This window comes from Melospiza georgiana, chromosome 3 (genome assembly GCF_028018845.1).
Source record: "Melospiza georgiana isolate bMelGeo1 chromosome 3, bMelGeo1.pri, whole genome shotgun sequence".
In the NCBI taxonomy this organism is placed as follows: Eukaryota; Metazoa; Chordata; class Aves; order Passeriformes; family Passerellidae; genus Melospiza; species Melospiza georgiana.
Genome location: NC_080432.1, coordinates 33,130,455 through 33,148,445, shown reverse-complemented (window position 1 = coordinate 33,148,445; position 17,991 = coordinate 33,130,455). Strand labels below are relative to the sequence as shown.

The 17,991-nt window shown below is 35.9% G+C and overlaps 1 protein-coding gene across 1 annotated transcript in view; it reads left to right on the top strand.

Annotated features, from left to right (window-relative positions):
- Positions 1-17,991, top strand: part of SPATA17 (spermatogenesis associated 17) — an 87,067-nt gene that overhangs the window by 53,286 nt on the left and 15,790 nt on the right. The window contains exons 8-9 of the mRNA XM_058020993.1: positions 4,785-4,936; positions 13,284-13,422. Coding sequence (XP_057876976.1) covers positions 4,785-4,936; positions 13,284-13,422 — 291 coding nt within the window. The remainder of the gene's footprint in view (positions 1-4,784; positions 4,937-13,283; positions 13,423-17,991) is intronic.

The following is a 17,991-nucleotide window of genomic DNA, read 5'->3' as shown; positions in this document are numbered from 1 at the left end:
TTCTTAATTTCCAATCTTAAATCATTTTAAAACGGGAGAAATTAAAGGTGATAGGAAGAATTAAGCAGCTGTTGATAACTTTGTCCTCAGTTTGCAATTTTTTCCATACGAAAACTGAGGCATCCTCCCAGTTCAGAATAGTTCCTACTCTCTTGTATCCACTAGATGTGTGAGAGCTTTAATAACAAAGATTTCTACGTGTTCTGCTCCATCACAACCAATTTGCCCACCTTCCATTATTAACTGTCGTAGTCTCAATTTTAACTTCAGCTGATGTCACCGTATCTGGCAGGTAGAATTTTTCCTTTCCTGTAGAGTTATGGACATCTGTGGGATAATGCATCAAAGCGAATGTCTCACATGATGGTAAAACCGCTTTTGCTCCCATATTATCAAAACCTGCTGGGAATGTGACCAAAAATATATACAGCAGAAAAAAAAACTTTGAGAAATTTGTGTTCCACACTTGATAATACAATGAAATGTAGCTTTTGCGAGTAGGTGCCTGATACAAGTACTTTAGGGGTAGAAATATTTTGAGTTTCCCTCTGTTCTGAAGAATTTTTCAGTTTTCCCAGTCTACTGAATCTTCTACTTAGCTCACACATACACTTTCCATGCTGGTTTCATCATGAATGACACAACATCTTCAGAACCTCTGACACTTTTCCTGTGACACTCCATTCTATATTTAAATTTCCTTATTTGTATCTTGCTTAGAAAGACAATACTTCTAAATGAGTCCTTCTTAGCAACTTTCAGTGAAACTATCACCTATCTGCAGAAATGTAACAACTTGAGCAATAAGGAATGTATATATACAAATATCTTTAATGGTGTTTTACTCCTCTGAATCAATATTGCTCTCTACAAATCTGTGAAAGGAGGCTGTAAGCCAGGTGGGGGCTGGCCTCTTTTTCCCAGGCATGAGGACAAGAGGACATAACATCAAACTGTACCAAGGAAGGTTCAGGCCGGACATCAGGAAGAATTTCTTCACTTTAAGGTGGTCAGGCATTAGAACAGGCAGACCAAGGAGCCAGTAGTCATCATCCCCAGAAAGATTCAAGAAATGAGTGCCCATGGCACTTAGTGCTATGGTTTAGTTTGACAAGGTGGTGTTTGGTCAAAGATTGGACTCCATGATCTTGGAGGTCTTTTCCAACCTTTATGATTCTATGATTCTAAGAAGGTCTATGATTCTGTAATTCTAAGAATGCCTCTGGAGAAGCAGAGGTGAGCCCACTGCTTGTAACAGTAAGAATCAACTTCAGGGCTGTTCTCTACCTTTGTCCTTCCTTCCTTGTGTTATCCCTATCCTGACTGCTTTGAGGCTCCTCATAGAATGACCTCATTGACTCACATTAGAATTGAGACAAAGCGTGAGCCAACAGGCAGTTTGGGTGATCAGGGAGTTTGGAGTTGACATAAACATGACATTATAGCTTTACCTTCTGGGACCAAGGGGCTATGACAGTCCTTGAGCAGGATGTGGCTGGTTGCATTGTCTCTCAGGAAAGAGGAAAGTTTTTGCCTTGTGAGCATGGTGAGGAATCAGGCTTTTAATAGGGAATTCACAGTTCTTCCATTGTTAAGGTGCTCTTGCAAAATTGCTTTACTCTACACAAAATATCTTATGAGCTTCTGCTTGGATTTGGAATATTTTATAGACCTTTTTAAGTTCAGATGCACACACAGCAGTCATGCACAGATAGCCTTTTAGAACAAACCAGAAGAGTTCTGTTTATTTTCTGCACCTCAAAGAGGGAATTTACTATATAATACTTTAATCCTTTCAGCACCCTGGGATGTACACTGTGGGGTAAATTTTCAAAGCACAGCGCGTGGATTTAGCTGCCCGACTCTTATTGATGTTAATGGGAGTCACACGGCTAAATCCCTGCACAACACTTTGACAATTTAGGGTTGTATGTCTAAGAAAAGGACACTGGTTTGAGCTGATGAAACAGCTGGAAATGAAAACCCACCAGAACACATCATTCTGAAAGTTGTCTGGTGTGACCATAAGAAATTTAATTACTAGATATACTTTGTGTCCTCGTTCTTTGTGGTAACACTTTTTGGCACCAAGCTTCCTTTTCTAATATCTGCCTGGCTCACTTATTACTTTTTTTCAGGTATCTAAAATTTTTATTGCCCCTAGGTTTGGATGTTTTATATGAGGATGTCAATTATATATGTTTAAAAGAAAAAAAATTAACTATCTTTCAGTTTTCTCTTAGGGAAATGGGTATTTAGCATTTAATAGGTAAGGTCTGTGTATGTAAGATAGTGTATTTAAAAGAAAGGTTTTAATGGTGCTTCTACATCAGTTAGATCTATCATTTTTATTACTGAGTTAACTAGAATTATAGTTTGATAGAAACAGATAATGCTAAAATTAGTCATCTATTCATTAAAAGGCGTTAATAACAGAATGCACATTACCATTTAGATCTTTTGCATGCTGTTATCTGTTGTGGAATGGGGAAAGTGAGGAATGTGTAATTTAATGCAGATTGTATTTTTTATTATGAGTTTCTGATGTTATGATAAAGTAGTAAGAATGCTGATCTGCTAATCTTTATTTGGCAAACCAGTTGGCATCAAGTAGACTTATGCTGCTCAGTACTAAGTCCAAACATAGAGCATAGAGCTGTGTGAGTTTCCTTCAGGGTAAACGTTGTTGGTCAACTCCTACCATTCTTTTCTAAGCCTGACCTCCCCATAAAGATTTCCATTTTGAAGCAGGACACCTGGAACACTTACAAGCATTGTAAATTTGAAAACGGTTTTTAAGCACCAATCTACTGGAGTTTCCAGAATCTTAATCTTGTAAAATGGGAATAGATACATGGAATTTGTAGAGGTTTTTTTTTAAGATACATTTTTGAGGTCCCTATTACTAACTAAATTTCTTCAAATACATGATTCAGAGGAACACAAAAATCTTCAGGGAATGTTTAGAATTATCTCAGTATTCTAATATATATACTCTACTTTCATTAGTGATGTCATAGCCTTGTTTTGAGCTACCTTTACTTAGTTACATCCTTTCTCCCTCTCCTTCTATTAGTAGTCTCAGAAATTAAAGATGGAGAAAATCCCTTGCTTGGATATCTGATTTGGCCCTTATCCTGGAGGTTATATGAGTCAGTACTTTTCAGTGAAGAAACAATACAATATTATTAAAGACTACTTTTAAAATTAAGCATATTTTTCTTGGTATTATTTGGTCATAGTACTTGTCTTTCTTCCTTCCTCTATATATCCACTTAATGCAACCATCTTGTAACAGAATATTCAATTTTTATTGTAAACTTTAAACTTTTTTAAACTTGATCATCAGGTTATGTATTACTAGAACACTGTTGACTAGTTTCAATGACCTATTCTAATAGTAAGTAGTCTCTCATGGGCGGTAGCACTTTTCATTCTGTTTTCAGACTTTTGTGTTCTTTTAAAATGAACATATTTTTCATGCGGACCATGAAAACAGAAGCAAGAAAATATCTGCAAGAAGTGTAAATATTATGCTCATTTGCTTACTGGGACCTTTAAAAAGATCTCAAAATCTGGTGCTGTGCCTTTAACAAGTAAAGTTCCAATAAAAATCCATTAACTACTTTTAAATATAGCAATCCTCCTGTCCAGCTGTGAAAAGTACTAGATGATACTTATTTGCCATTTGTGTTATTTACGGTCCATGACTTTTATGGTAACTGGTTCCTATTATTGGTTTCTATTAATGTAAAACATAAGTGAACATAAATGAGGCGTGAATCATTTCTTTTTATTAGCCCCACAGTCTTCACTCATTGCTTGCAGTAACTCCAGCTGTGACTTGTTAGTGATAACCTATTTAAAGAAGGATATCTTTAAGAATAAAGGCTGTGATTAGGATTCTTTGTCTGTTCATAGTTTCAAAAGGTTTCACTAGTTCATTGCAAGATCAACAATGATGAAAATAAAAATTAATTTTAATACTTCTAAGTTCAGGCTTGTTATAAAACTGCCATGAGTGACATGAGCACTAATTATATTCCAGGTAAGTTCTTAAGGGTTAATACTAGAAGTGTGACATATAGGATATGTCACTTCAGCAGCACAGGAGAGGACTTCCTCCTATTTATCTATGTTTTTAAATGGTAGATACTGATACAATCAGTTATTAAACAATATACTCTGGAAAAAAAGATGCATATGTGTATTTTTTTTTAGAATTACAAAGTTAATGTGAAATTAGATCTTTTAGAAATGGACTATGTGTCTATAGTACTGAAGTCGTGTTTGAATTCTGTGTAGAAGAATTATGTCTTAAGCCATGCATAAAGTTCCCTTCAAGGTAGGTTTATAGTTACATTGAAAAGAGCATCCTCTTTAAAGTTTGTTCTATGCAAAGTAAAATACTTCAGTTTTCTGCTTAAGCAGAATTTAGATATAGTTAATGATTGTTTTTTATTTCACCAATACTTTTTTCTAAGTAGAAACAAAGTTCTCCTAGTCAGTTCTAACAATATATTTATTTAAAATTTTAAGTATTTACTAGTAGGTAAATAAATTTGGAGTGCACTCTCTTTGAAGCTTTAGAGTAGGTTATCAACCTTTATGCTACTTGTAAGTCTCTATCAAAAGGAATAGCTTTGATTATTTTGGGAGAAGAGTCTTGCTACACTTCCCAAACATTCTGTCCTGTTTCATCAGTGATATGTCATGAATAACAGAGGGGAAAGAGAGGAAGTGTAAGCCCAAACAGAGCACTTGTATTCTCCTGCGCCTTTCAGGGGCCGTTCCGCGATCCCGCTGAGGTGCTGCAGCAGCGCTACAAGCCCATGGAACCAACCCTGCGAGTGAGAGAGTCCATGTATTCATCACCCCCCAAGGCCAGGGAGCCAACAGGAGGGGAGGAATGGAGAGATCCCATCCATGACAATCAGTGAGTTCTTTGGCTCTTCTTATATTGTTGTGAGAATGTTTTCTTTATTCCATTGCTTTCAGAAACCTTTCATGCCTGACAAAATGAAATGTCAAACCTGACAGCTTACCAGAAAACATTTTATGTATGTACTTCTAAATTCTTTGTCCTCAGATTATAAACTGCTCAGGGCAGAGACCCTATCTTGTAATTGTGTGACATGTGCCATCCGTATCTATGAGTGTCTAAAAGAACTTGTAGTAGTAATAATATGTGATGCAACAGATGGCTTTAATGGGGAATAAGAAAACAAATGCAAATTCTGTCTTGCCACATGCACCTTGCCAAGGAAAAAAACACTGTTTCGGTCTTCATATTCTGGAAACTTACTGGTTATGGGAAGAAAAAATGGTGTTGCATGCCAATAAGACTTGTTTTCTCTACCACAGCTCATTTGGAAGGGGAAGAAGCATATGTTGCATGTTAGAACACGACATAGAAACTAGAATAATCTTTGAAGCAGTTTGATTTCCTAAGCCATGGCAGCTGTAATAGTGCCAGACAGGCCAGTTCTTTTCCATAAAATCTCAAATTCAGACATAATCCATTACAAAAGATTAAAGCTTCTGTCCCAAAAGATTTAAGGCTGTTGCCAAAATATTTCCTTTTTAAATTTTTTTTAGCATGATGACTGTTAAACACTGTTTTATCCAATCATAATAAAAGCCTGCTAAGTCACTTTCTCTGCCTTTGTAGTTAACTAGAAAAAGAATTATGTTTTGCCAAACTTTTCCTTGAATTCACTGCTCTTGGCAATCCTTTGGCCCTTCAATACAAAATTCAGGACAGAAGGGAATCACTTTTCCTCATGAGCAGCCTGTGGTCACTGGCACATGATGTTTTTCTATCTTTGATCTGTTTCATGCCTTTTTATCAGCTCCATATTGCTATATGTCAGATTCAGGACTGGGACTTAAGAGTGCCAGAATCAATTGTGTTTACATGGTTTAACTTCTATGTTTTTATTTTTGGACCATTTCCCCCAATTTAATATTAATAGTAACTTTGAAAGGAAATTCTATTCAGAAACAGTTTTGGAATTCAAAATATATTTTATTTAGACTACTTTTTCACTTTTGGATGACATTTTTGGTGGGGTTTTTTCTTGTTTGGTAGGTTTTTTGTGGGTTTTTTTGTTTGTTTGTTTAGTGAGAGATAACACTATTTATTTCATACTAAAATCATAAGTGAGTTCAGTTCCAGGTACAAATGTACTCCCCTTTTCTATTTCTCTCTGTATTCTTTCATGTACTGCTGTGTGGAGGAGGAAACAGCTTAATTTTCACATCTGAACATAAATTTCTGTTTTTTTTAATTTTCATTTTTATATAAAATTTCTGCTGGTGAAATTTCAAAGGACCCCTATTATTAGGTAGTAATTAATACTGTACTTCTCATTTAAAGTGTTTTCTTCACTGAATTAGTTTTGATTGATGCATTTCAACTTAGGTTAGATGGTGTCCTTCACTTATAGGCATGACTACATTGCCCAGTCTTTATTTGATGAAGTTTACCCCAGACATTACTGTGTCAACACTTTCAGAAGGTCAGACCTTGCAATAAATGTTTCACTGACTCTTCCGTGAGGGAATTGTGAAGATTTGGTCTTGTACAGTTTAAATTTGAAGCCTCCAATTTTGGTAGATATTATTTCATGTGGGTCTTTATTTACCTTATGGGTAAGGAAGCATTTAATGCCATCCTTAATGCACAGAAGCAATGTCCCAACAATCAATGATTCTCAGCTTCATGCACACTAAATGCAGAGTGGATTATACATTTTCAGGCTGTGATCATTCCATTTGTGCTTCTTATTCAACCAGCCATGCAAGGGTCACATCTGTAACCTTGAAAAGGTGATGACAGAGCTGCAGGTCATCACCAGGACTAATGCTCACTGGTAATGCTGCAGCTGCTGCGTGGGATGTTGGTCTCCAGGGAGGAGCCAGCAAAGAGTTACTCAGATTCCACAGTAGTTTTTTCTCAGCAGTGTCTATTATGAATTGACAAATTTCTGTTTCTTGCTATGTAATTGTGTACTTTGGGACTTTATTTCTTCCTGGTAGTGCTTCCTATGCTGATTATTTTTCTGTTTTAGAAAATAAAGAGAGAATGAGCAGCAGAAGTATGTGGCATTTATTGAGAAAGCTTGTGTTTGCATGAATGACATTTGCATTGATATGTATATTTCCAGAGTAGGTATTGTGTTGGGTCTCTCAAGACAGAAAGATTGTTGGCATGTACCTGAAATTTTCAGCAACATTAAGAATTCTCACAAACCTCTAATTATCAGTGGTTGTTTACAGGATGATAGGATGAGTGTTGCAAGCTCTGAGAAAGTTCTTGCTTTTGATAAAATGCACAAAAAATTTGGAAAAGTTGTCAGAGAGTTTGAGGAAGGCAGAAGCAGTAAAAATGAAACCAAAATAGAATATACTGTTCTCACTTAAAGCAACTGTTGGAATTTCCTTTTCTGTAATGGAAAAGCAACTGAGTAATCCAGCCTAATAAAAATGATTCCTTTTTCTCATATAATTGAAGCTGTTACTACCTTATTGGGCTATTTTTCATACAAATGAAGTGATTTCCCCCTCCACTTGGATAAGAATGACAGTTGCATTCCTTTGGGATGGCCACTTAATATAGTGTTTAGTCTGACACAACAACTGCTGGATCCAGCAGATTTAGATGAAGCTTAAAAAGTTCTTTCCTCAGTTGTGTGCAGGCGCATGCTGGCCTAATTTTCCAGAGAACAAAAATGTAAATTATTTTCATTAACTTTGATGAAATCTGTCTCATATAATATGCCTCATACTTCGAAGTATACTATTAAACATCTTTTTGAAGTCAGCAAACATCAGAACAAAATGCAGTGTGGTGATAGCAAGAGTGTAAGGCTTAGGTTTCCTAATTTATTGTAGGCTTCTGGTGTGACATCAGAAACATGACCTCAGCTTCTGGCTGTGTCTGTGCTCAGTGCTGTACTGAAGATGCACAGCCGGGTCCTGGTCACACTGGCCCACTGGTGTGCAGCAAGGTTTGCACATCCTGCCTCTCCCATGCTGTGTGAATACAGCAGCACCCAGCTCCTCATGGACTTATTTCCAGCAAGACTGTGGATTTCTTTAGAGCAGCTGAGGTGCTGTTGTGCTGCCCTGTGCTGGGCAGAACAGATACACTTGCAGAGAAATTAGTGACCTAAATAAGCTCTGTACTTGGAGAGCACCAATGTTATAAGCTGCCTGGTATTAATTGCAGGAAAATTTAAAATACAAGCCACTTCAAGGTTTAGAGTTTTTAAAAAATCTTTTAATTTCTAGAGTTATAAAATCTTTTACTGTATCTCTGACTTGGCTGCAGTGAAAATGGCTACTACATTTTTTGTCATGCAAACACAGCACATCTGAAAACTTTTTTCAAAGTATACTTACTTTGTCATATGCTTTGCAACTTCAGCAATTTGCATATTTTCCGGACTGTTACTGTATTATGATAAACAGGGATTATCATATATTTTCAGATAATGTTTTCTTAACAATTCAACTTCTATTTGTAACTCTTCCATTTATTTTAATTACTAGCACAGTGTGCAACATTTATTAATCAGCAGAGTCTTTTTAAGTTAAAATACTAAATTAGCTAACCCCATTAACACAGAATACTCCAAACAAGCAGTAATGGGAGAGGTAGTTACTGTGCAAATCGTATTATACATGCGGGTGCTCTAGGGCACAGTTAAGCATGATTACCCTCTTTTGATCCAGTATTCCTCTGCTTCTTCCAGCTAATTTCCACTGGAAATTTACAAAGTAGCGCCTTCATTTTTCCATCTTAATTTTTCTAATGAAGTTCTGGTACTTTATAACACTGGGAATGCAGATAATAAGTCTGTGTATAATTAAGAAGTTCCGGAATTTGCTGCAGGAGAGATCTCTTTTACTTCCTACAGGAACTAGGCTGTGCTTTTATTTGCCACATTACATTATCGCAGACAGGTGTTAAATAAAAATGGCCAGAGAATTTTTAGATTTACTGATGTTACAATCAAAGTGATTGATACATTTTCAATAAACCGTGCATTTAGTATATTACCAGAAACAATATTTGTACTAAGACACCCAAATAGGCTTCTCATGGCAAAACGAGTACACTAAAGATAATGTCACTAGATATGCTAAATAAAATATTCCCCATCTTTATTCTTGTATCTAACACTTTGATTTTAATATACATGCATTATAAACTAAATAATGTCTGCCCTGCTGCAGTTGTTTTGCTATGGAAAACCATTATGCTTCCTTCTTTGTTCCCAAGGTGAAAAGATTGGATTTGATGAAAAAATTACTTCATGTATACAATAAAATTTTTAAAGCTTAAAATTAATGTCATGTTTTATTAAAGAAAAAGAAGAAGATAAAACATTCACAGATTCCTGATAGAGAAGCATGGCTTGTTTGGAGCTAATTGTTCATGGTATTCTTCAAAGCGAGATGAATTTGAATTAAATCAAAACAACAAAGAATTGAATTGGTATTGTATAAAAACACTTTAGATAAAAATTTAGCAATGTCATAGAGCTAATACTTTGCTGGCATTTTTCCGACTAAATTACAAAAATGTACAGTACATACAAATGTAAAAGTTTGAAAAGCCATGTAACAATACTCTGTTTTATATTTCTAACTGTGCCCTGGCAGTGCAGCATGTGTGGCAGTCCAGCAGTAGATCTGGCAGATCTTTCTCAGAACCCTGGGAATGTTTTGAAGCTTTTCTGGGATCGGGATTACCTGCTTGCTCCACTAGACTGCTGGGATTTTGCCTCTTGGGCAGATTCAGAGAACATGCTGAGGGACCACTCCGTTTTTTTGTGACCATTTATATTTCAATAAAAAGTCACTGCCTCTGTCCTTTGTCCTATTGGTAGGTTCCATATATCACTGGGACACTGTTGCCCAGTGGTCAGTGATGGACCTGGGAAATTCTCCTTCCTGCTTGCACTGCTGTGCTCCTCTCGCACTGCCACAGACACCAGAAACCAGTTCCTGCTGCTGCTCCTGTCATCTCTGTCAACACAGTTCAAAAACCTTCAGCATGTAAAAGGCCTTTTCCATCTCCTGTCCAAGTAGTAAGAGAGATTGCAATAAAAGAGGCAGACTGAAGGGGAGAAATGGTAGGTGAGGAATGTAGGAACAAAAATTGTGGAGGGGGAGTGTAAACATGTAAGGGGAAAAAAGGTTTAGAAAGATGAAATTAAAAGTAGAAGGAAGGTCCAGGACAGGATGAGAGATAAAAGCATTTTTATTTTTGTTAGCAACAAATATCTGTAGTGTCTTTGAAATTTAAATGCCTCTAGCAGCTGTCAGGTCCTGGTTTGGCTACTAAGTGAAGCCTTCTAAGTCTTTTTAGGCTAATTAGGTTGGGGTCCTGGCAGCAGTGCAGCTGGCCTTCATCACCAGTGGCACAGCCAGCCTTGGTCCTGATCCTTCTCAGGTTATGTATGAGTAATACTGCCATTTGTAGTTTCTCATTTTTGGTTCCAACCCTTTCCTCATTTTGATTGTATTCTTTTACATATTTCTCATTCAGGCTGATATGAAATAATTTTTCATTTTTCAATATATTTATTTAGGGAAAGTTCACCTTCCATTGAGTCATCTTTTGAGAAGTCTCAGCTTATACTGACTTTTTCTTATAGCCCAATAAAACATCAATACAGAATGTAATTCTTCTTTGATTGGTACTTCTGTCTCTGTCATGTTAACTGAAAACATTGAAGAATTTCTGAATTTACACTTAAATCACAAGGAAAAGCTGAAAACTAGATGTAGGAATAATGAGTGAATGTTTTGAAATCTAAACCATGGAAATCTAAACTTGTACAGTTGATAATGGTATCCTGCTCTGAATTTAATGTTCTTCTTCCATCACTCTCTTCTGTCACTTTCAGAGCACACACTGTCATTAATTTTGGGACAAGCTGTATCAGGTGTATACAAAGAGGTACAGAACATAATAACATTACTGAAGTGTTTTGCAGTGCTATTACTTCTTGTTATTATTATTGGTTGAGGGGATATAATGACTTTGGTATCACTCCCATTAATTTGGTTACCCTACTTAAGACAAAAAATTGTTGTAATTCTTTTAATTACTTATTCACATAAGGTAAATTCTCACTTACTTTAAGCAGACACTGAATTTACAAGCATGTTGTTAGAGAATCATCACTTTAAGGATTTGCCCCCTGACTCTGAGAGCAGAACTGTAAACAGAAGAAAAAGCTTCTACTTGATACCCTTATCCTCTATTATATTTTTTTCTTTCATTTAAAAGAAAATACTGCTTTTTATGTCTCAAAGTGGTAATTTTGGGGTGGTTTTTTTTGAATCATAGAACCCATATTACTCTGAGAATTTTTTTGCCAAAAGACAAAGTTTAACTGATTCACAGTAAAATCAAAACCTCTATGTAGAATTTTTTATTTTAGGAAAATGATAATAATTTACTTCTACTTTCCTTAAGATTTAAATTATTTTGTCTGTAATGCATTTTACAGACATGGTATTCATATTAAATTATGAATGCTCTGGCTCAACTAAATTCTGTGCATATATGGGTAAATCCCAAAACTGCAAGCCTTGTCTTCTCAGCTATCCAATCCCCTGAGAAAGCCAATTTTCTTTCATGTCTGAACAAAAGAAAAATGTACTATTAAAATGCAATTCAGAAGTGATAAAAACTGCAAGTGGAGCAGCCGGCTCACAGCACCTTCGATGTATTCTCTGGGACACTGGGGCCACATTAATTTTTGTGTGTGTGTGATGTCCATCCCATGTGCAAATTAGCATTACAAGTACCCTAATCTGTCTTGTGTGAGGGTGTCCTTTCCCATGGGTATACACATGCTACTATAGCTTTTTATTATTTAAAAGTCTGCTAACTCAGGGTTTTCCTTTCACTAACTTTACATGGCATTTGTTTGTGGTACGTGGTAGAAGAAGTTGATACAGCTGGACAGATTCTCAAACCATTTCTTTTTATGGGGTGGAAAGAAAGAAAAATAATTTTTAAAACCACTCAAACAGTTGTTGATAAATCAGTTAATCAAAATAAATAGTTTTCTGCATCTGTATCAGCTGAGAGACAAAGAAGAGTATTTTAATCCTCATTTTTATAAAAACTTTGTTTACCTAACTCTTATGGGGACTCTGGATTGTGAAAAGCGTTCAGCTGAGGAAGGGTTCTAATTAACTGCACTTCTTGTCATAGGATTTAAAAGGGATATTTTTGACTTCTGAAGCATATCTTTCTAATTTTATCAAGAATTATTTTTTCCTGCACTTCTAAAATTAAGAACACTTGTTGATTTTTTTCAGAATACCAGCAATGATAAACTTCATTTCCAGTGTTTTGCTTTATAGTAACATGTACTTGTTTGCTCTCATGACTCTCCTGGAAACTGAAATAGATGGAACTTAGATGTGTTTGTAGGGTGTCTTGCAGATCTTCTATATATAAGATGTTTTTTCACTTTCCTTCATACATTTTGCTGTGGAACCTACCCAAAAACCCTGTGGTTGTCCCTAGAAGTTAGGGACATTCATCTGAAAACCCCATCCAGCAGGTAGCTGGAGCTGTACTGCTCACTGGCACTATCTAAGCAGCAAGTCCATCATCATTATTATCAAAAATGAAAGAACCTGGCCCAAAAAGATTGCTAATTAGGACATAATTATAACTTAAGAGTAAAGTACACAGTCTGTGAATTCTGAAGAAACGATTTCTCTGTTTGGTGGCTTACAAATACGAGCAAGTTTCTCTTTTGCTAATGAGAATATGGTTTATTTATCTTTGGCTATGACAAAGCAAGGATGCCTGTCTCCAGAGGTGATGTCTGTTCCCGTGCACGGGGAGTGCAGCTGGCACAGGCTGCACTCTCTGCTAGGACCTGAGGCATCAGCAGGCACCTCCCAGCTAAGGGGCCCCCGGTCGTCCTGCACACATCCCACCAGCTGTCCGTGCAGATACACACAAAGTAATAATCTACTCATGCAAGTGAACCAAGTTAGATCCTTGTGCACAAACTCTTCATTTTATCCTGTTGAAACTCACTGTCTCTTTGCTCCAAATTTATGCCACAAAAGGCTAGAGGAGAAATTGCAGTAATCCTCTCACAATACTGAGAGGGAACATTAAGAAGATAGTGAAAAATATCAGGAGCATATGTACACCTGCAGAACTGATTTACATGAATCCTGTGGCATCTAGAGAAGAGCATAACTGATTCTAAAATATTCTTGAATTTCAGGTTTCTGCCATTTTCTTCATATCATAAAAATCATGAGAAGTATGAGCCATCACTTTTTACATCAGGCAAATATGGCCAAGAAGCTTATGGAACTAAATATTTCAGAGAAGTATATCCTAAGAAGTGGATAGCAGACAAGGTAAGTCACTGCAAAGTCAAGAATTTATTTACTTTTTTACATTGATATTTTATTAGAACTAAGTGAATTTCAGTATGATCCAGTGATCATGGAGTCCAACAGGATTCTTTCTATCATGTTATAAAATCATGTAGTTAGAGCTGTGATGAGATGTGAAATTTCCTTGACTCTCTGGTAAATTCAATTTGAGGAAATTCAACAACTGTTGGTCCTACAAGATCAGGATTTAAGACAGACTCTGATTAAGTAAAGCTTCAGTTACATGCATTTTCCTAAGTTTCATTCTGCTTGAATTGCCTTTTCTGATTTAAGAGAGGTTGTCTATTTGATCTTACACATTAGGATAAACTTCAGGAAATTATAGGAAAACCTGATTAAAACAGCACGATATTTTAGTGCTTACATTCTTTGGGAAAATGTTAAAACTTGTGAATAGGTGTTTTTAATTTTAAGAAGACCTTGGTAAATTGCCTGCTTTGTCAGGATCATCTCATATATGTCTGGTTTTGTAGTGCTGTAAGAGGTAATTTTTCTAGGAACATGTGTTTGTGTAGTGTTTGCATTACTCCTATTTGTATTAGGTATCTTAATCTCACTTTAAAATTTCTGAGTACAAAAAGGGTAATGGACTTTGGCTCTGTGCTGCACTCTCTACCCATACAGTTAGGGGACTGGAGCATCTTTTGTAGGAGCAGAGGCTGAGACAGATGGAACACTTCAGTCTGGAAAAGAGAAGGCACAGGGGAAATCCTATTGAAGTGCATAAACACCTGATAAGAGCAAAGGAAGAACAGGACCCCAAACTTCTCTCAGACTCCATAGTGTCCACTGACAAGAGTCAATGAACACAAGTGAAGTGCATGAAATTCCATCTGAACACAAGAAAACACTATTTTTTTTTATTCTTCTTTTTCTGTGTGGGTGACAGAGGACTGGCACAAGTTGCCCAAAGAGGTTGGATAATCTTTATCTTTGGATATATCCATGGTGTAGGCAACCTTCTCTAGCTGAGTAGGGGGGCGATAGAGGGTCATCTCAAGAGGTCTCTTCCTACCTAAACAATTATGGAATTTTGTAAGATATAATTAATTATTTCCTTGAGAGAAGTTTAACCTTTGTAAATATACAAAAAGTTGCAAGGAATCTTAGTTTGAAAATGAACATTTTGAAAAGATTTTTTCCTCAAAACTTTAAGGTTTAAAAATGAGCTCAGAGTAAAGTTTTGGTATTTCAACATGCATTAACTGTATCTCCTTGCAAATAAAACATCAAAAATCAAACAAAAATATTTCTGAATTTTAAAGTCAAGGAGTGGAAGATATGGCTGGCTGAAGTCCCACAGTATAAGTATGATACATAAAAACTATCTACATGTCTTATTTCTGGTACTTGTATGTCCTGTAAAGACTGTTTTCCAGTTCATAGCAGTTCTTGCTCAGGCTCAGATGACGATATTTATACTGTATATCATATCCCACATATATAAACCATGGACTTAGCTAAAAAACTCACTTTACTTGTGATCTTGGATAGATACCAACCTAAATCTCTGGTGGTGAATAGCTGTATACATTAACCCAACATGACACAGAGCATTCCAACCCCAATTCTAAATCAATATGAAGCTTCCATTAGGGGCCCCTTGCCCCAGCAGAGAGATAAGAGGAGTAAAGGGCTATTTATGACATACCTAATTCTTTAATGGGTCATTATTATCAGGACAAAATCCAAAAAAGAACCTCAAAACCTCAAGCTCCTCATGGCAGTTTAATGGACAAAGGCCTATAGGCAGGTGTGAGGTCATGCTTTCCTAATTGTTAAATTTGACAGAACTCTGTGTCACTTTTTTATTTCTAAACTCTATGAAACCTTTGCCTATATCAATGCTATGAACAAAATTATCTGTTCTAATGAATCACAAGACTGGCAGGCATGTAAAAAATAGTAGAAAACAAAAAGGATTTTTGCTTAATAGCTTGTCTACTGAACGTAACCCTCTTTTGAGTTTACCACAAGGTTATATCTTTGTGGATGCAGCCTCTATTACAACCTGAATAACTGATAACACTGCCATGGTATCTGTTCAGTTTCTGACAGTCTTATGCTACACAAGTTTCTTGTGTTGTTGCTGGTAAGGCTGTGTAAGGTCTTCCTAGGAGTCAAGTCAGTGGTCAGTTGATCAGTGACCTGTCTGAGCTGCTGAGGTATTATTTAATGTCGTTATTGGGTGGCTTTTTTAATATTAAATACAGAAAATTTCTTTGTGTGTGTGTGTGTGTGCACGAGCACATCCTAGTTGTATTTTCCAGAGGTTTTCATGTGTTTATAACTATGCAATTTAATTCAAGTCACAAAAAGATTAGTATGTAAATTATATAATTACTTTAGAAGCAAAATGAACAACAATGAAAAATATTACCTTGTTACATTTCTTCCAGAAAATGAAAGGATATTAGCATAGGCTTCCTCTAAACATAATAATTACCATATCTATGTGAGGAAAAGTTAGTAGTTTTTTTTCATCTAGTTATAATCTGAAAATTTTTATCTCACTCAGTTTACATTTCAAAGAAGTTTGAGTTAAGGGAAAAAGTGTTCTGTTCTAATTCTTCATTATAAATGAACAAGGAATGGAAATACTATCCCTTTAGTGAAACTGAATCTAGTTCGTTTCCTCAGTAAATCAGTTTAAAACATAAAACTGCTTATATATTTTAAGTTTTACACCATCTAACTAAATACATTGGAATGCCTCTGATAGGATTTATGTAAGAAGCTTCAATATAAAAAATTTGCTAGTCATTAGGACTTTAATCTACAATGATAGGTTCCAGTGTAGATGGACAGCCAAGGGATCAAATACACTAACTATTGTCTTTCAGCTATCAAAACACTCACATATGTTCATATTTGCTGAGGCAGAAATAATAGCTTACAGTCTTTAATCGGTATTGGAATTAGTTTGCATATGCATTTTAGAAAACTGACTTTAATGACAGCATTTAATGTTTTCTTATTTGTAAAAATCAGGAAGTGATAGTTTAAGGTGTTCCATTCTGATAGATTCTTCCCTCTGATGCCTTATTATAGGTGAATTACAGTACAAGTGAATCACAGTTTCATTATTTGCACAGGCATTTTGGCCCGAAACAGGATTTTATTATCTACAAAGCATAAAAATACCCAGGACTGCAAAGAATTAATTTAGAGAACCTAAGCATATTGCACAGAACATAAAGTTGACCTTTACCGTCTACAGCTTTTGGAATGGAGTGGGATGTGGAACACATCGTAGATTTAATGTGGCACAACGCTGTCTGCAGAAACTTGGGTGGGACTGTGCCTGCCTGCCCATTGCAGCCAGTGATTGAATCTGCTGTCACCAGCATCCTGATAATAATGAACATTCAGCTTAACGACCGTGATTATGATTATCATAATTGATGTGCAAGTGCAGTGTGTGGGGATCATTACAGCTGAACTGTACAGCAGAGAAACATGCCTTAGTTATAGATAATTTTACTTTTAGGCATTGATTGGGATAAAATATGCCTTTCAAGTTCAACAGGACAGCTTGATATAATTTTAGTAAGATTTCTACATGTATGAATTGATGTTTATGAGCTTCCAACAAAACATTCATTCTAGCTGTTTGTTTTGAATTGTTTCATTCCATTAATAATGGGAAATAATTAAATAATTAGATGTTGTCTAGTGGAAACCACTTATAGAATATTGCCAGCATTAATCAAATATTAACTTCAAATAATTCTGATTATCATGGCCTTGCCTGGGCTAGGAAACACAGCTCTTGTAATTCACCACCAACACAATTCTACTTCTGGTGGAGCAATGGAAGCAGGAGTGTGGTCAACACTGCTGGCATTTTCACACTGTACTGTGTAGCCATTAGAGCAGGCAATAGTTGTTCCATGTATAAATTATATCTCTTCCATTTTGTCACCAGAGGCAGTGAATTACAGGCTCAGATTCAGCCAGGGTAGATAAAGGCACAATCAACAACTTCAGTCGATTTTGTTGAACAGTGATTGCCTTCAACTGTGATTGCATGAAGTTGCAGAAGTATTTAATTAAATCATGACACATATAACAGATAAAAATGACTATATATTCCAAGCCAGAATTTATATAAAGAATGTTACAACATAAGTATAATGAAAAGTATAGTTTCATTGCTTTACACTAGGCATAAATTTGGCTCTTTGTCCAAAAACTGACAGGTTTTCAATCTGACTTAATAGAGAAAACAGAAAAAAATTCTTACAGTGGGGGAAAGAGATTTTGTCTGTTTGAAAATTAGTTTTATCTCTTGTAAGGCCAACACATAAAACAGTCATGTCTAGTGGATGATTTCATTATGAGGCAGAATTTTTGATACACTATTTTTGCTTTTCCATCCCTGTCTATACTGAAATTTACTTAAATTCCACCTTAACTCCATTTTTCTAACCTCCCAGTCATTTGACTTGAGATCATAGGTATGATTTGTGTGAAGTCTTAAATTCTTTCTTGCTCAGACTGTGACTTCATTTTATCAAAGGAATTTGC